We start from the raw sequence: 16,721 nt of genomic DNA on the forward strand, positions 1-16,721 counted from the left end.
AACACTTCCATAGTACATTATTTTTTAGTATATATTTTTTTTACTTGTCAAGGTAATGAGTCATACATAGTAAATTTATGCAGGTCAAAGTCTGCCTTACAGTGTAAACTATGGCAGGTCAGCGTTAACGTGGATAACGCCGAATTTATGCGACATCCGTTGTTTTTTTTTCCGCTACACATTTCCCCCCTCTTCTACCAATGAGCATTGGAGCTGCTGTCCCAAGTTTCCTGCGGACAGCCCGCCTCCACTTCCTCTGCTTATATAAACCACGAGTCCCCCATCATCGCGTCACATTGCCTTGTCTCTGAATCCTCTACGTTGCTCAAAGGACAAGCAGACAAAATGGTGAGTAATCGCGTGGCCTCGTGACGTCGCATTCGAGTCTTAATTGTTTCAGTTTGCTCCTTTGTTCTCACCGTAGTGATTCGTAACCGGAGTTTACAAAGCCTGCGTCACGCTAGCGAGGTTTCAGTCCGTAAGGTTAGCGGACAAAAAAAAAAAAAAAAGGTAGCGTTCCGACATTAGATGACCGCGGTTGTTCACTGACGACGTGTAGCCTGTGGGGAAAAAAGTGTACAAACGTACAAAAAGGGGCAACTCAAGCTCATGAAATATATCTATTAAAAAATTTAATTGGGTTATAAAATAGGCCAAACCAGCTAAGTTTATGCCAAAATTTGTTTACGATTATTTATCGTTGTTGAAAATGATTTGAAACGTTGAAAGTTATTGATGCAAATGGTACCGTGGGCCTGGTATGCTCGATAGAAGGGGGGAAAAAAGGAGTGGTCCGTAGTCATAAGACACCCCCCCGCCCGAGTTTCAGCCGCCATTTTTTCGGCCTTTGGGCGGTTTTTTTCTTCGTGGAGGGAGGGGAGGGGCCGTCCCCGGCATTACACAGCACTGTGCAGCTGGAAAGAATGGGGGATGGGAGAGGCCTCAAATTTGGGGTGGGAGGCATTGACGTGTGCATACTTCCCACACGGATGAGTGCCCTTTAGTTTTCCAGAACATTTTTTGTTTCCCCCCTTTGTTTTAGAACTTGGTACAATTCACAATGTTTTTACTTAAAAAAAACGCTTTGTTCATGTGGTGCACATTGCAGAACATGCATACTTGGAAAAATGTGATTTATAGTAACATTTTGTACCTTTTGCCTTCCTTCTAGCGTGAATGTATCTCCATGCATGTCGGCCAAGCCGGTGCCCAAATGGGCAATGCCTGTTGGGAGCTTTACTGCTTGGAACATGGCATTCAGCCAGATGGACAGATGCCCTCTGACAAGACTATTGGAGGAGGCGATGACTCGTTCAATACCTTCTTCAGTGAGACTGGAGCTGGGAAACATGTGCCTAGGGCAATCTTTGTTGATCTGGAGCCCACTGTCATTGGTGAGTAACCGGCGGTGACTTTTGCCAAATTTACATTTGGAGCTTTAATGCTGTAACTTAAATCTTGGACTTTGTTTTCTACAGATGAGGTTCGTACAGGTACCTATCGTCAGCTGTTCCACCCAGAACAGTTAATCACAGGGAAGGAGGATGCTGCAAACAACTATGCCCGTGGGCACTACACCATTGGCAAGGAGATCATTGATCTTGTTCTGGACAGGACTCGCAAACTGGCAAGTTCTTTGGGCAGCTTGAGTATTTCTTTAAAAAATGTGTAGGAAAAAAAACATGTGACATTGTGTTATGACATAATTAAAAAATTATACTCTTTCATCTTTTAGGCTGATCAGTGCACTGGCTTGCAAGGATTCCTCATCTTTCATTCCTTTGGTGGTGGCACCGGTTCTGGTTTCACCTCTCTGCTCATGGAGAGACTGTCTGTAGATTATGGGAAGAAGTCCAAACTTGAGTTTGCTGTCTACCCAGCCCCTCAAGTGTCCACAGCTGTGGTAGAGCCCTACAATTCCATTCTGACCACTCACACCACCCTTGAGCACTCCGACTGCGCCTTCATGGTGGACAATGAAGCAATCTATGACATCTGTCGCAGGAACCTTGACATAGAGAGGCCAACCTACACTAATCTCAATAGGCTGATCGGCCAGATTGTGTCCTCTATCACTGCATCACTTCGCTTTGACGGCGCCCTGAATGTTGACCTGACAGAGTTCCAGACCAACTTGGTGCCCTACCCTCGTATCCACTTCCCTCTGGCCACATATGCCCCAGTCATCTCTGCAGAGAAGGCCTATCATGAACAACTGTCTGTGGCTGACATTACCAATGCTTGCTTTGAGCCAGCCAACCAGATGGTTAAGTGTGATCCTCGTCATGGCAAATATATGGCCTGCTGTCTGCTGTATCGTGGTGATGTGGTGCCTAAAGATGTCAACTCTGCTATCGCTGCCATCAAGACCAAACGCAGTATCCAGTTTGTGGACTGGTGTCCCACTGGTTTCAAAGTGGGCATAAACTACCAGCCTCCAACAGTGGTTCCTGGGGGAGATCTGGCCAAGGTGCAGAGGGCTGTGTGCATGCTGAGCAACACCACAGCCATCGCTGAGGCCTGGGCCCGCCTGGACCACAAGTTTGATCTCATGTATGCGAAGAGGGCCTTTGTTCACTGGTATGTAGGGGAAGGAATGGAGGAAGGAGAGTTCTCAGAGGCCAGAGAAGATATGGCAGCCCTGGAGAAGGATTATGAAGAAGTTGGTACTGACAGCGTTGGGGACGAGGATGAAGAGGGAGAAGAGTACTAAGGTTTCATAATGCTCAGTCTTTGAGATTACACATTACAAAAAGCCAATCATGACATCCTGCAGATGCTCTGCTTCTTGGCCATCACTGGTCAGTTAATAAAGAATTCCAAACTGCTTGAATGCAATTGTGATTATTTTAAGCGTTTGACAACTTGCTCCTAGAATTTTTTTAATTTAATCTAGATCACCCCCCCCCCCCCCCCCCCACGTCCAGGTTGAGGTAAATTACATGCGTTACTCATGCATTCATTGTATACTTCATGCCACTAAACTCTAGTGACCACTTCTTGGCTGTTCAGTACTGCGTAGGGTCTGAATGCTTTTAAAATTCAGTAAACATTGCACTAACTTGGTGTTGGCATTATCCAAAGTAGTAAAAGGGTGACACCTGTTGCAGGCAAATGGGACTGACATTGCTCAGTTGCAAGGCGCAGAATTCCTGACTGATTTGGCAATTAGTCCCTCTCCCGAATTTGGCCTTAAAAATGACTATTAATCCAGTGTTGGACTATTACTTTCCATTTATCAACTTCGGACTTGATCATAAATCATAACCACGCTCATAAAATGTACAATTTCGACAAATTCTGAAGCCACAATAGATTTTGACATTGTGCATGCGGTAAAAACTAATGTGACATCAGTTTAATGCGCCTACAATCGCCCCCCCCCCCCCCCCACACACACACACACACACGCACATCTTTTGGACAGTGAGTATTGCGGATGCTGCCTGAAATGCGGACGGTCTTGCTCAGCTTCTTTCCATCCCCGGTCCTCCTGCCTTGCCTGAAGTCTGCAGAGTACGGCATTTCATCGTGAAGGACAAGCGGACAAAATGGTGAGTGTCTCTGCATTCCCTGATTACGTCATCTGGAAGCGTCTTGTTTGGGTTTCCTCCGCGCTTTAGAGATTAGCAACCAATAACTAAGGACGGTGCCATGCTGATAAATCCTCTGCTCGTGCTTTGCCGATTAGGTGGCAGTCTTTGTTCGCTCACGGAAACTAATTTATTGAAAATGTGTGCGAACCTTCCTAGAATAGGTAGCTAGCAGGTGCGTCACTAGATATTTTACCGATAGGGTGTCCTAGCCCCCAGGCGGTGCATCATTCTCTCATCCTATGTTTTTCCTTTGCTCTGACTGTCTCTATAATAAGCCGCTCTCGCACAACTCTAATTGCCCCACGGGGATAACGTTTTCTGAATCTGAATTCACAGGATGTAGCTCTCACAAACTCACACGTAGCTAATAAAGACATCTGGTTTTTTGTTTGCTTTTTTGACACTTGAAACCAGGGGTCACCAACGTGGTGCCCAGAGGCACCAGGTAACCCCCCAACCACTATGGGAGTCACAAAAATTAATTACTTGGGTAATGAACAGACTCACCCCTGCCCACCCCGTTTTGAGGCAAACATTTTTGCAGCTGAGTTGGATGTTTTTCCCCCTTCAGCCACAATAACATCATTAAATGAAAGTCAAGCAATTTTGTCATCTTAGAACTGTGTATCAAACCGCTATCAATCGCCAAGAAGTAGCTCACAATTTCATAGTTTGGTGACCTCTGCTTAAAACAAAGATGAAATCCAGTATAAAAATCCATTGTCTGATCTTCTCATCCTCACAAGGGTCACGGGTGTGCTGGAGCCTATCCAAATTGTCTTCGGGCAGCAGGCAAGGGACACCCTGAACTAGTTGCCAGCCAATCTCAGGCACACATAAACGAACAACCATTCACACTCGCAATCACACCGAGGGACAATTTAGAGTGTTCAGTTAACTTAATCTGGATCTTTTTGGAATGTGGGAGGAAATCGGAACATGCAAAGTCCCTCGCAGCACCTTACCTCTGAGCTCCTCTGCCTCGACGTACCTGCCCGCCTCAGACACTATTAGCGGTACCGAGAACTAAGTGGAGGCTCAGGGAGGATGTGTATGGGTGTATACACACACACACACACACACGTACAGTATGTGCATAACACTTGAGTCTTATGTTTATTTATACCTTCTCTTCCATCCAGCATGAATGTATCTCGATGCACATCGGCCAAGCTGGAGTTCATATGGGCAGTGCATGCTGGCAGCTTTACTGCCTAGAACATGGTATTCAGCCAGATGGACGGATACCGTCTGACAAAAGTATTGGTGGAGGCGATGACTCGTTCAATACTTTCTTCAGTGAGATTGGAACTGGGAAGCAGTTTCCCAGGGCCATCTTTGTTGATCTGGAGCCCACGGTCATCGGTCAGTAACCGCTGACTCCGCAGGCCTTGTGCCCTATTGCTAATTTTACATGAAGTGAGCGCTACTTGGAACTTCAAGATAAATACATACAATATAGTTATTTGAATATCTCTTAAATGTTCAATTTTGTTTTCCAAAGATGAGGTTCGTACAGGTACCTATCGGGAGCTGTTCCACCCAGAACAGATGATTACAGGGAAAGAGGATGCTGCCAATAACTACGCCCGAGGTCATTACACCATTGGCAAGGCGATCATTGAGCTCGTTCTGGACAGGATTCGCAAGCTGGTGAGTGTTTTATACATGCAGTTTGTCATCAAGGTAACTGGTTGAAATGTTGTCCTGCTTAGGACTATTGGTATGTACACAGTTAGAACTGATTGAAAATAAGACTTGATCCTTTTCCAGGCTGATCAGTGCACTGGCTTGCAAAGTTTCCTTATCTTTCACTCATTTGGTGGTGGCACCGGCTCTGGTTTCACCTCCCTGCTCATGGAGAGACTGTCAGTTGATTTTGGGAAGAAATTCAAACTTGAGTTTGCTGTCTACCCCGCCCCTCAGGTGTCCACATCAGTGGTAGAGCCCTATAATTCTATTCTGACCACTCACGGCACCCTTGAGCACTTTGACTGCGCCTTCATGGTGGACAATGAAGCAATCTATGACATCTGTCGCAGGAACCTTGACATAGAGAGGCCAACCTACACTAATCTCAACAGGCTGATCGGCCAGATTGTGTCCTCTATCACAGCCTCACTTCGCTTTGACGGCGCCCTGAATGTTGACCTGACAGAGTTCCAGACCAACTTGGTGCCCTACCCTCGAATCCACTTCCCTCTAGCAACATATGCCCCATTCATCTCTGCTGAGAAGGCCTACCATGAGCGTCTGTCTGTGGCCGACATCACCAATGCCTGCTTTGAGCCAGCCAACCAGATGGTCAAGTGCGATCCTCGTCATGGTAAATACATGGCCTGTTGTTTGTTGTTATTTTTTGGTGATGTAGCGCCGAAAGATGTCAACTCCGCCATCGCTGCTATAAAGACCAAACGCAGCATCCAGTTTGTGGACTGGTGTCCCACTGGCTTCAAAGTGGGAATCAATTACCAACCTCCAACAGTGGTTCCTGGAGGAGATCTGGCCAAGGTGCCAAGGGCTGTCTGCATGCTGAGCAACACAACAGCTTTCGCTGAGGCCTGGGCTCGCCTTGATCACAAGTTTGATCTCATGTATGCCAAGAGGGCCTTTGTGCACTGGTACGTGGGAGAGGGAATGGAGGAAGGAGAATTCTCAGAGGCCAGAGAGGACATGGCAGTCCTTGAGAAGGATTATGAAGAGTTAGGTGCTGACAGCACTGGGGATGAGGATCAAGATGGCGAGGAGTACTGAGGAGTATGATAGCCCGGGCTTAAAGAAGTTATCAGTCATAATATGACAGGTGCTGCCTGTGGTGGTGATTGCTCGGTGTTAATAAACACATCCAAACTCCTTTGATGTATTTTTGATTTTGTGTGGCATTAGAAAAAGATAAAGCAAATCAGATCTTTTCAGGTTGTATCCAGGATAAAGTCACAACATTGGTTTCCTTCATCGTTTTCTTGACTTAACAAGACTGACGTTAAACATACATTCTTTACACCGCTCGTTAAAATTTACTGTATTGCCAATCGAGTATCCAGTATAGTCATCTCTTGATTTTTGGAACTTTTTTTAGTTCATCTCCGTAACTTTAAGACATGACATGTCCCAACCATCTTCCAAAACGATTTTCTTCAATGGGAAAATGGCGCTACCTGCTGGAGATATATGGAACTGACAACAGCTTGGTGTAAGGGCACAATCTTAATGTTTTAACGTTTTTGGATTTTATCAACCTATTTTTGAGTCATTATCAGGCTCCACTTTTTAGGGGGTGCCTGCTCGTGAGGAGTGATTACACTATCTACAATTTAAGAATACGAGTTGAGTTTTGTTCGATTTGTATTATTAGTATTCTGCTTATTATTATTGAGAGACATTGTACCTCCAGTCAATTTTCTATGTGGCGAGTGGGCAGTTTTATCACACATCAACAGGCAGCCGTTAAGAAGCTTTATGTCGCGTTGAATACATGTTAAAAGTGGGACGGATTATTACGACAGTATTTTATTTGTTCCAACAAACAATTATGGTTTGGTAATTTTACAATTTCATTTTAATTTATTATTATTATTTTTTAAATACACAGAAATACACTGTCTCCCTTGCCGTTATTTTTCCTTTGATGGTCTGATTAACATTTACGAGTTACATTGGACGCAGCATTAAGGGGCGTGTCGAATGACGTCTGCAAACTCCGGCATGTTCTCGACTCTCTATTTCTTCTCTCAGCTGATTGTGACGTAATATTCACAACAACGAGGCTAACTGGGCCGGAGACCTGCAAGTTTTGACACCCGTGGAGTGGATCGCAGAGGCGACTGCTCTGCGCTGTGGCGAAGGGACGCTGGAGAGACACACCGGGAAGAAGAGACGGTTCTAGAAACACGGCTATCTCTGTCAACGACCACCTCATCTTCTGTCAGACTCACAAGGTAGGTCAGGTTACACGATCAGACTATTTTGTCTTTCACTCTTGTCCAACACACACTGGACATTAAAATGAGGACTTTACGCTTAAGTCGGCAATATGTACAGGTTTGTTCAACCCCACTGCCTGCGAGTGGGATGCCAATGCTCTCGAAATACACTTATTGCTGCTCCCAGGGGTCTCACGGTTGCACGCGGGGTTTTTGCATCAATTTGGAAACCCCCCTCGACCCCCAGTCAGTGCTGACACTTGTGGCAGTCCACCAGTAAGTAAGATGGAATGAGAGCCCGAGGGGCTAAAATAGTCAGACCAGCTAAAATAGTCAAACGATAGCTCAACCACCAATTATTTGAGGTATTTCATAGTTGTTTTTATTCAGATGCCAGTTATATGTACAGTCGTTACGTTGACTAAAAAGCAGGATAGTGGTTCCTACATTGCTTGCATGAAAATACAATGTATGTAGTCTAAGTGAATAACCGCATACTGTACTGTATTCACATTCTGCAAATTTACCGAATAGCAGATTTTTTTTCTATTTGTGGCATGGCTCCTACCCTAATATAGTTTTAGGAATGTTGGCATTCCTTAATGTCAAAATACTGTCATAAGAGACATGATTAGATTAGAAACGAAATTCCAATGAAGTTGGGATGTTGTGTTAAAAATTAGTAAAAAGAGAATTCAATGAATTTGCAAATCTTGTTAACTGCAGACACTACAAAGACATAAGATTGAATGTTCAAACTGTTAGCTATTGGTTTTAACAAATAATCGTTAACTGAGATTGTAATGATTGCAGCATGTTCCAAAAATGCTGGGACAGGTGGCAAAATTGCGGAATGCTCCTCAAACACCTTTTTGGAACATCCTGCAAATGTACAGGGTAGCTGGGAACAGTTGGGTGCCATAATAGGGAATCACAGGAGCCTCCCTGAATTGCCCAGTCATTCACAACTAAAGATGGGGCGAGGTTCAATTTGTGAACAGCTGCATGAGAAAAAAAGTTGAACAGTTTAAGGACAAGGGCTCAGGAACCGTTCAGAAAACCAATGTCAGTAAATACAGTTTGGTGCCACAGCCATAAGTGCAACTTAAAACTCGACTCTGCAAAGAAAAAGCCATATAGCAACATCACTTTACCGGCTTCTCTGGGTCCCAGGTCATTTAAGACGGACTGATGCAAAGTTGAAAAGTAGTCTGTGGTATGACAGTCCACACTTCAAATAGTTTTGGGAATTGGTGGACATCGTATCCTCCGGGCCAAAGTGGGAAGGAACCATCGGATGCTTATGGATGCAAAGTTCAAACATCAGCATCTGTGATGGTGTGGGGCTGTGTTAGTGCCAATGGTATGGGTAACTTACTCATCTGTGAAGGCGCCATTAACGCTGAAAGGTACATACAGATTTTGGAGAAATGGCCTTGCTTATTTCATCAAGACAATGCCAAACCATGTTCTGCACATCGTACAACAGCTTGGCTTCGTAGTAAAAGCGTGCGGGTACTAAACTGGCCTGCCTGCAGTCCAGACTTGTCCCCCCTTGAAAATGTGTGACACAGTATGAAGCGTAAAATACGTCAATGGAGAACTGTTGAATAGCTTAATCTGTTCATCAAGCAAGAATGGGAACGAATTCCACGTACAAAGCTCGCACTTAAGGGTTCTCAGTTCCCAAACGTTTGTTGAATGTTGTTAAAAGAAAACGTGATGTAACACAATGGTACACATGGCCCCATCCCAGCTTTTTTTGTAACGTATTGCAGCCATAAAATTCATCAGATTCAATATAATAGGTTATCAAAAATCTGCCCTCAGAAAGATAATGTTCACTTTTGATTGGCAGTCACAGGGAAGGGCAAAAAGGTAGCGCAGTGGACACCCGCTATTCCCGGGATACAGGGATCGGGCCAGACCGCAAATAGAAAAAAACTACATATGTTACTGACACCGAGTGAAATGCATTGGGGGAGGAACCGGGTTGGGTTGGGGAAGAAAACAAATCTTCTAAAAACACTGAAAAGCAATTCAATTAGCTTTGTCCATGAAAAACGGGTAGAAATGGGAAAATAAAGCACCCCCCCAAAAAAGAAGATATTAAAAAGCATTGGGAAAAAACCCCAAATCTGAAAATAATAGGAATTTGCGGGTACCAAACCATGCACGAGCATGTGGTGATCCACTGTATACACTCATTTGATTACATTTCCAGACCTCCCACTTTCCTTCCTTCCTTCCTTCCTCCCCTCTGAGTTTTTAGTTTTGTGTTCTTCCAGACTCACTTCACTGGAACCTGCTTTTCTGCCTTCCTTCATTCAATCCCTACTTGCTTCGTTCTACCTCACCTATTTGTACTCATGCGTACTGTCTTTACTTTTTCTTCTTTCCTTCTCTCTTCCTTAATTTCCCCATCCTACATTCCCTCAGAACTTCCTTTTAGTTTGCATTCTTCCTCACTCTGCTTGAAACTAGTTTCTTTGTCTTCTTCTAAAAACAAAGTTACGGTACATTACAGTTTATCAACTACAGTCATACCTCGGTTTTCGACCATAATCCGTTCCAGAAGGCTGTTCGAAAACCAAAACCACACTTTAAAAAAAAAAAAAATCTTTATTGAACACGTCTGCTCACAATGGAACGCTACACGAGGAAGCAAAATCTTTGGTCGAAAACCGATTTGGTCGAGAACAGAGACGTTCGAAAACCGAGGTTTGACTCTATTGCCTTCTGCTTATTCTTGCTCACATTGCTGAATAATGTCAGCATCAGAGTTTTTGCCATGAAAGAGTCGTGTGAAATCTATAGAACGTATTTCTTATACACATGGCGTGTGGCGTCCAAACTTCAGGGATGGCACTACACCAGGGTTAGTGGGTACTACAGCCCCATTAGAAATCTGTGTAGCCCCAGTTAAGCCACTCCAGCATTTTATTTCATATTCTAAAATATATTTTTCAATGATTTTCTCAGCGCCCCTGTGTATCAGTCAAGCCCCCCTTTCTCTTGGAGGCGTGCCTGCCAAACATGCAATGTAACCAATTCATTAAATTGTTCACTATTTATCTGTTGTGTTGTGTTATTTTTGTTATTTTGACTTCAAAATGGCGCCGCGTGAGTGGCTGCCTTTCCAGCAGCTCCTATATTTTGTTGTTCTACTTTTTCCTTTCATAACTTTGCTGCTGTGAATTGGGAATTTTCTCCATTGCGAGACTAATAAAGGTTTTCTTATCTTATCTTATCTGCCACCTGAATGAATGAGGATCCCTTTGCGATACTCTATTTTGTATATTGCAGAATGTTTGTCGAGCCTATGAAAGTTGATCTGACATTGCACTCTTTAAGTGTGTCCCTTTTTGTTCCCAGCGAAGTGGTGTAGAGGGGTGACAGGAGGCGTCATGGTGGATTACTACAACATCCTGGGAGTATCCAAAACTGCAACTCAGGATGACATCAAGAAGGCGTGAGTATTGCTGTCCTCCCAAATGTGACAGCAATGTCAATACTCCAGCCTGTGAGAAATTGGCTCATTATTTTTTTTTGTAGTATGCCGCAATGTCCCTAATGTGTGTTTTTATGTTAGATTTATCCTATTTATCCACATTCAAGTATTTAAAAGAAAACGCCTCTCACTATGCTGTTGGTGACTTCATTTGGTGTCACAGTGCCCACATTTGTGTTTTTGTTTCAACTCAGATACAGGAAACTGGCGCTTAAATGGCATCCTGACAAAAATCCAGACAACAAAGAAGAAGCAGAAAAGAGGTTTAAAGAAGTTGCTGAGGCGTACGAAGTTCTCTCTGACCGTAAGTCTCGGTACAGGTTGACTTGTCATGTTACTCATCTGTGACGGGCAATCGTTTTCTGACATTTGATTTCATTGTCACATTACTCCAGTCTTAAAGATTTGACACTGGCTCCCAATCAGATCGAATAGATTTGAAAATTCTGCTGCTGGTCTGTAAATCATTGATTTGTGTCCTGAATACAATTAAGAAATGATTTGATGATAAACCTAGTAGAGCTCCGAGATCTGTCGACTTGGGTCAATTAGCTGCATTTTGCTGTTAGGCTGCACACAAATGGAAAAAAAAGTTGCCAATAAAAGTTAAGTCAGCCTTGAGTGTGAATACTTTTCAATCCAGGTTAACTTTACTTTAAGGTCTTCTGAACACTTTTTGTAATCATATTTTTTTTCTTTGAGTTACTCACTTTTCTGTGAAGGCATTTCAACGATGTTCTTTTGGTAATAATATTTGTAAGCTACTTTGCTTCTGAACGTCATTAACTGTTGTCTTTGTAAATGCTTAGTTGTAGGTGTTGGGTCTTTGCCTGTGTGAAACACATCGTGTGCGATATTATTATTATTAATAATAATAATACATTTCTTGAGTGTTTTGAAAGGCGCTTATAAATGAAATGTCTTATTATTATTATTATTATTAGAGTTGCCTTGCCATACCTTGTTCATGTGAGTGAAATATTCACTGATAATTAATGTTTTTTTTGTACAGAGAGTAAACGGGATGCCTATGACAGATATGGGAGTGATGGAATGAGATACTCAGGTATAGGAAAGAGCCATTTTTTTGCCTCGCTCACATCTGCTTTCCTTTTTGAGTCAGGTTTTCAAATTTTCTGCTCCCTCCCTCCCTCCCATGTTTTCTATTAACTTTTTAAGTACTTCTCCCCCTCCAGGCTCTTCCAATTCAGACTTCTCTTCAGATTTCCCAGGATTCGCCTTCACATTCCGCAGCCCAGATGAGGTTTTCAAGGAGTTTTTTGGTGGCCAGGATCCTTTCGCCAGCTTCTTTGGTAAATCATGCACAACAGGATTGAATGATTGCTCCCAGGATGTTCAAAAATGGGTTTCATTTACAATAAGTACATTGAATTTTGCACATAAAATATGAATGAAGAAACAACATGTAATGAATTGAAACATTGAGTCAAGGAATCCGAAAAAAGGCATATGCCAACACCTCACCTCTCTGTAAGTGTATGATTTACATCCGTACAATCTAAACAAAGAAGGATACAATTATATACATGAAAATAAGCTCCTAGAATACTCAAAAACCCTTGGTAATCAGGTAAAATGTGTTTTGTTTTATTTATCTTTAGTATTTGTGAAGTTGATGTATGCTGTTGCCCTCTGCTTCAGTGTGTAATGATTTGAAGGAAGTCAGACTAAAAGGAACATTGCTTTTTAAATAGTTTACTTTTTGTGGATGATTCAGTTTGGCACTTTGATTATTTATTGTTCTTCAGAAGAAACACCCAACCTGCTTGTCTGTGAACGAAACACAACCCTGACAATTTGTCTACTTTCCATTAGATGACTTCTCATCATTCGGGGGTTCGTCCTCCCGCCTGGGGCCGAGCCGGTTTTTCTCGTTCCCTTCAGCTGGAGGTAAAGTCTTCATACATGATGACACATCCTACGGCACATATTGAATTAAGAATGCCTACAATTAAAAACGAATACCTCTTTGTGTCTTTTTAAAAAATTCTTCGACAGCTGAATTTACATCTTTTTCATCCATGGGTGGTTTTCATGACATGGGAAGCATGGGAGGTGGTAATTTCAAATCTGTGTCAACTTCCACCCGCGTCGTAAATGGCAAACGCACAACCACCAAGAAGTAAGTGCCTTTGTGACCATTTCAGTGACACATTTACTGCCATCCCCCATTGCAATATCATGTAAAAATGCAGTTTCGATAAAATGCCAATTATCAGCAGAATCACTTCAAGTTCACTGTTTGTTTTTGCCCTTGTTTTGACCATTATTTAATAACAGTTTTTCTACTTGTATGTACTGCTACAGTGGAACCTCTGAAGTCAACATCCCACTTTTTCTCTGGCAAAAAAAATATAAAAAGCCAGGGTAATAGCAGTACATTATGGAGAGTAATCATTTGATGTTCACAGAATAGAAGTCACTCAAGATTTGCTAACATCTCGTTTGATGTGCTGAAGGTTGTTCAAAAGGTTCTAGCAGAAGTTTATGATGCGGTATTTCTGTATAGTCCTCCACTGAGACTTTTCCTGGCTTTGAGCAATCGCCTGCTCTAGAAGTTTGGTATTTTCATCAGCGCTGGTTGGAGCAGTCCTTCCGCTGCATGTTTTGTCAAGGATAGATCCCATTCCGAGGAGCTTGCCATGGATAGAATAAATTGTATATTGTGCTGTGCAGTGCGATGGCCATCAAGCTTTTCACACTGGCGCCGAACAGGAAAAAATTTGTGCCAGGTGGCAATTTTGTTTGCAACGCTGCTCCATTGCCGATTTGTGAGCTACTGGCACGGGAATGATATGCTTCCAAAAAGTGCAACTGTCAAATGTTGATGGCCTTACGTCTGTTCGAATGACACCAAAGGTGAAGTAAAAAAAAAAAGAGAGAATTTTACTGTGACTTATGACACAGCCTGTACAGATGCGTTCATTCCTTCAATCCTAAAATATGTCACATTTTCTATTTTTCTGAAACAAGCTGTACGAGTGTGGCCTATTTTCATAGAGTCACCAAGAAGAAATGTTATCATTTATCAAGAAGAAATTTTAACAGTGTAGCACACACATAACATAACACACTGAAATATGTTTTGAATTGCGTTCTGTTTTTTTTAGGATTAGAGAGAACGGACAGGAAAGAACAGAGATCGAAGAAGATGGTCTGTTAAAGACTGTGCTAATTAATGGTAAGGGTATTTTATTTTTGTATGTTTGTTGATGAAGATAATCATTGATTGTATGGGAACAAATTTTAAAGCGCTTTGTTGTTATACCCCCCCAGGCGTACAGGATGATATGGCTCTCGCACTGGAACTGAGTCAACGAGAGGGACAGCCTCATCAACCACCTCCAAATCCCTCAATCCAAAACAGATTACGTCATGAAACCGGGAGAACCTGGTCCAGCCCGTATTCCACTGGCACACAACGCTCGTTCAGTGCCGCCCCTTTCTACCATTACGGGGGCGTTACTGGACGCGAGCAAGACGAGGACGATGAAGATCTACAGATGGCGTTGGCGTGCAGCTTGTCAGAAATGGAAGCCCAGCAGAGAGCAACCGCTCCCGACTTCTTATCAGGTGCCGCGGGCGGGGTCAGAGCTGTCATTGATAGAAGTGATGATCACAGAGGAAACGGGGTTGTTGAGACGGAACATTCACACGTAGGCGCTAGTGACAATGTTGCTCCGGTCGAAAAAGAGAATGCGCTTAGAGAGGATTCAGGGCCTGGAGATGTAGTGCCGCAAGACTCTGCCGTGCAAAGTAGTCACAGCGGTATGAAGAAGAAGAAGAAGTGTGTCTGCATTGTGTGTTAATGCAGTGTGCGTCCTAATTCTATTGAGTTGCCTTAGCCTTCACATTTATGCCAGAGGTCACCCAAAGTTGAGGCTTTACGTTCATTCTTTTTTTTCCAGCAGCTAAAATGGATTGCACGCAAGTAAACATAAAAGATTGTTCATGAATATGCATGTGCAACTATGCCATTTAACACGACTTAAGAGAGTCAATAACAGGATTCTTCTTTGTGATCAGAGTGAAATCCCCCCCCCCCCCCCCGAAAAAAGGGAGGGGTGGAGGTGAAATTGCGTTGAGGTTAAGTGTGTGTGTGTGTGGGGGGGGGGTGTATAGAAGGTAATCCTTTTTCTGCTTGCATTTTTGTGTGTTTTTGGTCAGTGTAGACTATGCCACAATGTTGATCTCATTCAGTCATTTTCAAAGGGAACATATCAGAACCGTGACACACTGAGCTCAGCCCAGCACACAGGATCATAATCCAAAAGTAGACCACAGAACATTCGCTGTTAATGCACGTCTACTTTAAAAAAAAAAAAAAAAAAAGTAAACTCAGCAGTTCCAACAATGTGTCATTGGGCACATGTGCCTTTGCAAGCAGTACATGAATAAATGTTGTGACACTACGTGCTTAGTTTAAACAGAACAGACATAACAGAATGTAATTCTATTTTGGGATAGGAATGTTTAAACTGACCCTGACCTCGCAAATATGCAAAACCTTCTGAAAAGAAATCCAAAACAAAACAGGTAAATTTTCAGAAACAGTGAGTTAAAGCTTTCTTCAAAAGTTGAGAATTCATCTCTAAAGTGCATTCAACAAGCAGGAAGTATTTATTATATTTACTGCCTACTCTATTTATTGACCGTTGCCAGACAATCACCACTGAAGAATTGTTGCGATAGAATGAAGCAGAATAACTCCAACACATTAAAACGTATTGTTTTGTATTTGTCTGCTTTCTTGCCGTTTATACTCCCGATTGTTCAAAATGCAATATTAAATAAAGGTTTGAGCCAAAAGACGAGTTGGAATATTTGATTTGTCGTTTTGTCTGATGCCGCTGTTGATTGATCATTTAAGGAAACATGTTTTTTTTTTTTGCCTGCAAATTTAATTTAAGCTTAATTAAATGATACAGTATTGTTGTTTTTGAAATCTCTTGCTTGCCGTTGCAGACTCAGACTTTGAGGCTTTCACCAGCTAACCGTCTCTTGCTGTACTGTGACCACGCCCTCATCTTCCGGTAAAGTGTGCAGTGTGTTCCATGTCGATGCTCCGGGTAGCTCAGATCACGTCTTATGTCTCACTAGTTTTAATTCGCAGATTACATTTCATTTCTCCTTTTACAGGTCGAAGTTCAATATCCCATGATGCACTTGTCTCTCTGCTCAACAAAGCTTCGACGTGATGAATGATTCTTACACCGTTCCAGAAGTGTGCTTTGTGTGTTTGACTGTGAATGAGTATTCCCCATACTGGGTGGAAACAAAAATGGCTCTGGATTAATCAGCTTTGATTGTACTGAGTTGTAACTCATTTTTAGAAGAACAATAATGTACAGGATAAACAGGTCAAGCGTAAAGCGCAATTATCCCAACAATTTGAAATGGATACATGTTTTGACATAAGGTATTATGTAAAGCAAGGAAATAAAGCATTTCCTTCCAGTGTTGAGTCTTTTGTACAAACCTCACGAATACTAAGCATAGATGGTTGCTGAAAGCAGATCAGCCTCTTCAATCCGGTATACAAAATCGTTTCCCATGATAAAAATAACAGCTTTGAAAGCAAACTGGCTTACTGACTATACCCCCCCCACAACCCCAAAAAAATCCCTTTAATTCCAAATTCTACTGCATCGGGCAGTTCACCTTTTGCAG

The 16,721-nt window shown here is 42.6% G+C and overlaps 3 protein-coding genes across 5 annotated transcripts; all 3 read left to right on the top strand.

The window, feature by feature from the left end:
- The first annotated feature begins 207 nt into the window (after positions 1 to 207).
- Positions 208 to 2,833, top strand: LOC147197983 (tubulin alpha chain). The gene is made up of 4 exons (XM_086123537.1): positions 208 to 348; positions 1,172 to 1,394; positions 1,479 to 1,627; positions 1,736 to 2,833. The coding sequence occupies exons 1-4, from the start codon at positions 346 to 348 to the stop codon at positions 2,711 to 2,713; spliced, it is 1,353 nt and encodes a 450-aa protein (XP_085979663.1). The 5' UTR covers positions 208 to 345; the 3' UTR covers positions 2,714 to 2,833.
- A 552-nt stretch (positions 2,834 to 3,385) lies between these two features.
- LOC147197984 (tubulin alpha chain-like) lies at positions 3,386 to 6,450 on the top strand. Of its 3 annotated transcripts, XM_086123417.1 has the most exons (4): positions 3,386 to 3,554; positions 4,739 to 4,961; positions 5,101 to 5,249; positions 5,370 to 6,450. In XM_086123417.1, the coding sequence occupies exons 1-4, from the start codon at positions 3,552 to 3,554 to the stop codon at positions 6,348 to 6,350; spliced, it is 1,356 nt and encodes a 451-aa protein (XP_085979543.1). In that variant the 5' UTR covers positions 3,386 to 3,551; the 3' UTR covers positions 6,351 to 6,450. The 3 variants fall into 3 exon arrangements, with proteins under 3 accessions (XP_085979543.1, XP_085979546.1, XP_085979544.1); XM_086123420.1 differs by lacking the exon at positions 4,739 to 4,961; XM_086123418.1 differs by lacking the exon at positions 3,386 to 3,554 and having other exon boundaries at positions 4,813 to 5,015.
- An 845-nt stretch (positions 6,451 to 7,295) lies between these two features.
- On the top strand, positions 7,296 to 16,508 carry dnajb2 (DnaJ heat shock protein family (Hsp40) member B2). Its single transcript, XM_086123421.1, has 11 exons — positions 7,296 to 7,534; positions 10,895 to 10,991; positions 11,225 to 11,334; positions 12,043 to 12,096; positions 12,227 to 12,343; positions 12,867 to 12,941; positions 13,050 to 13,173; positions 14,162 to 14,232; positions 14,328 to 14,624; positions 16,017 to 16,084; positions 16,191 to 16,508. The coding sequence occupies exons 2-10, from the start codon at positions 10,927 to 10,929 to the stop codon at positions 16,043 to 16,045; spliced, it is 942 nt and encodes a 313-aa protein (XP_085979547.1). The 5' UTR covers positions 7,296 to 7,534; positions 10,895 to 10,926; the 3' UTR covers positions 16,046 to 16,084; positions 16,191 to 16,508.
- Positions 16,509 to 16,721: the final 213 nt, after the last annotated feature.

Source organism: Hippocampus guttulatus, chromosome 11 (genome assembly GCF_054856545.1).
Source record: "Hippocampus guttulatus isolate MCC_2025c chromosome 11, RoL_Hgut_1.0, whole genome shotgun sequence".
NCBI classification, from domain to species: domain Eukaryota; kingdom Metazoa; phylum Chordata; class Actinopteri; order Syngnathiformes; family Syngnathidae; genus Hippocampus; species Hippocampus guttulatus.

Bases quoted from the DNA above. Each gene is read 5' to 3' on its own strand.
- LOC147197984 (XM_086123417.1), top strand. The intron at 4,962-5,100 runs GTCAGTAACCGC...TGTTTTCCAAAG, and splicing joins TCTGGAGCCCACGGTCATCG to ATGAGGTTCGTACAGGTACC. The intron at 5,250-5,369 runs GTGAGTGTTTTA...ATCCTTTTCCAG, and splicing joins TGGACAGGATTCGCAAGCTG to GCTGATCAGTGCACTGGCTT.
- dnajb2 (XM_086123421.1), top strand. From the start codon at position 10,927: ATGGTGGATTACTACAACATCCTGGGAGTATCCAAAACTGCAACTCAG. The intron at 12,097-12,226 runs GTATAGGAAAGA...CTCCCCCTCCAG, and splicing joins TGATGGAATGAGATACTCAG to GCTCTTCCAATTCAGACTTC. The intron at 14,233-14,327 runs GTAAGGGTATTT...ATACCCCCCCAG, and splicing joins AAAGACTGTGCTAATTAATG to GCGTACAGGATGATATGGCT.
- LOC147197983 (XM_086123537.1), top strand. The intron at 1,395-1,478 runs GTGAGTAACCGG...TGTTTTCTACAG, and splicing joins TCTGGAGCCCACTGTCATTG to ATGAGGTTCGTACAGGTACC. The intron at 1,628-1,735 runs GCAAGTTCTTTG...TTCATCTTTTAG, and splicing joins TGGACAGGACTCGCAAACTG to GCTGATCAGTGCACTGGCTT.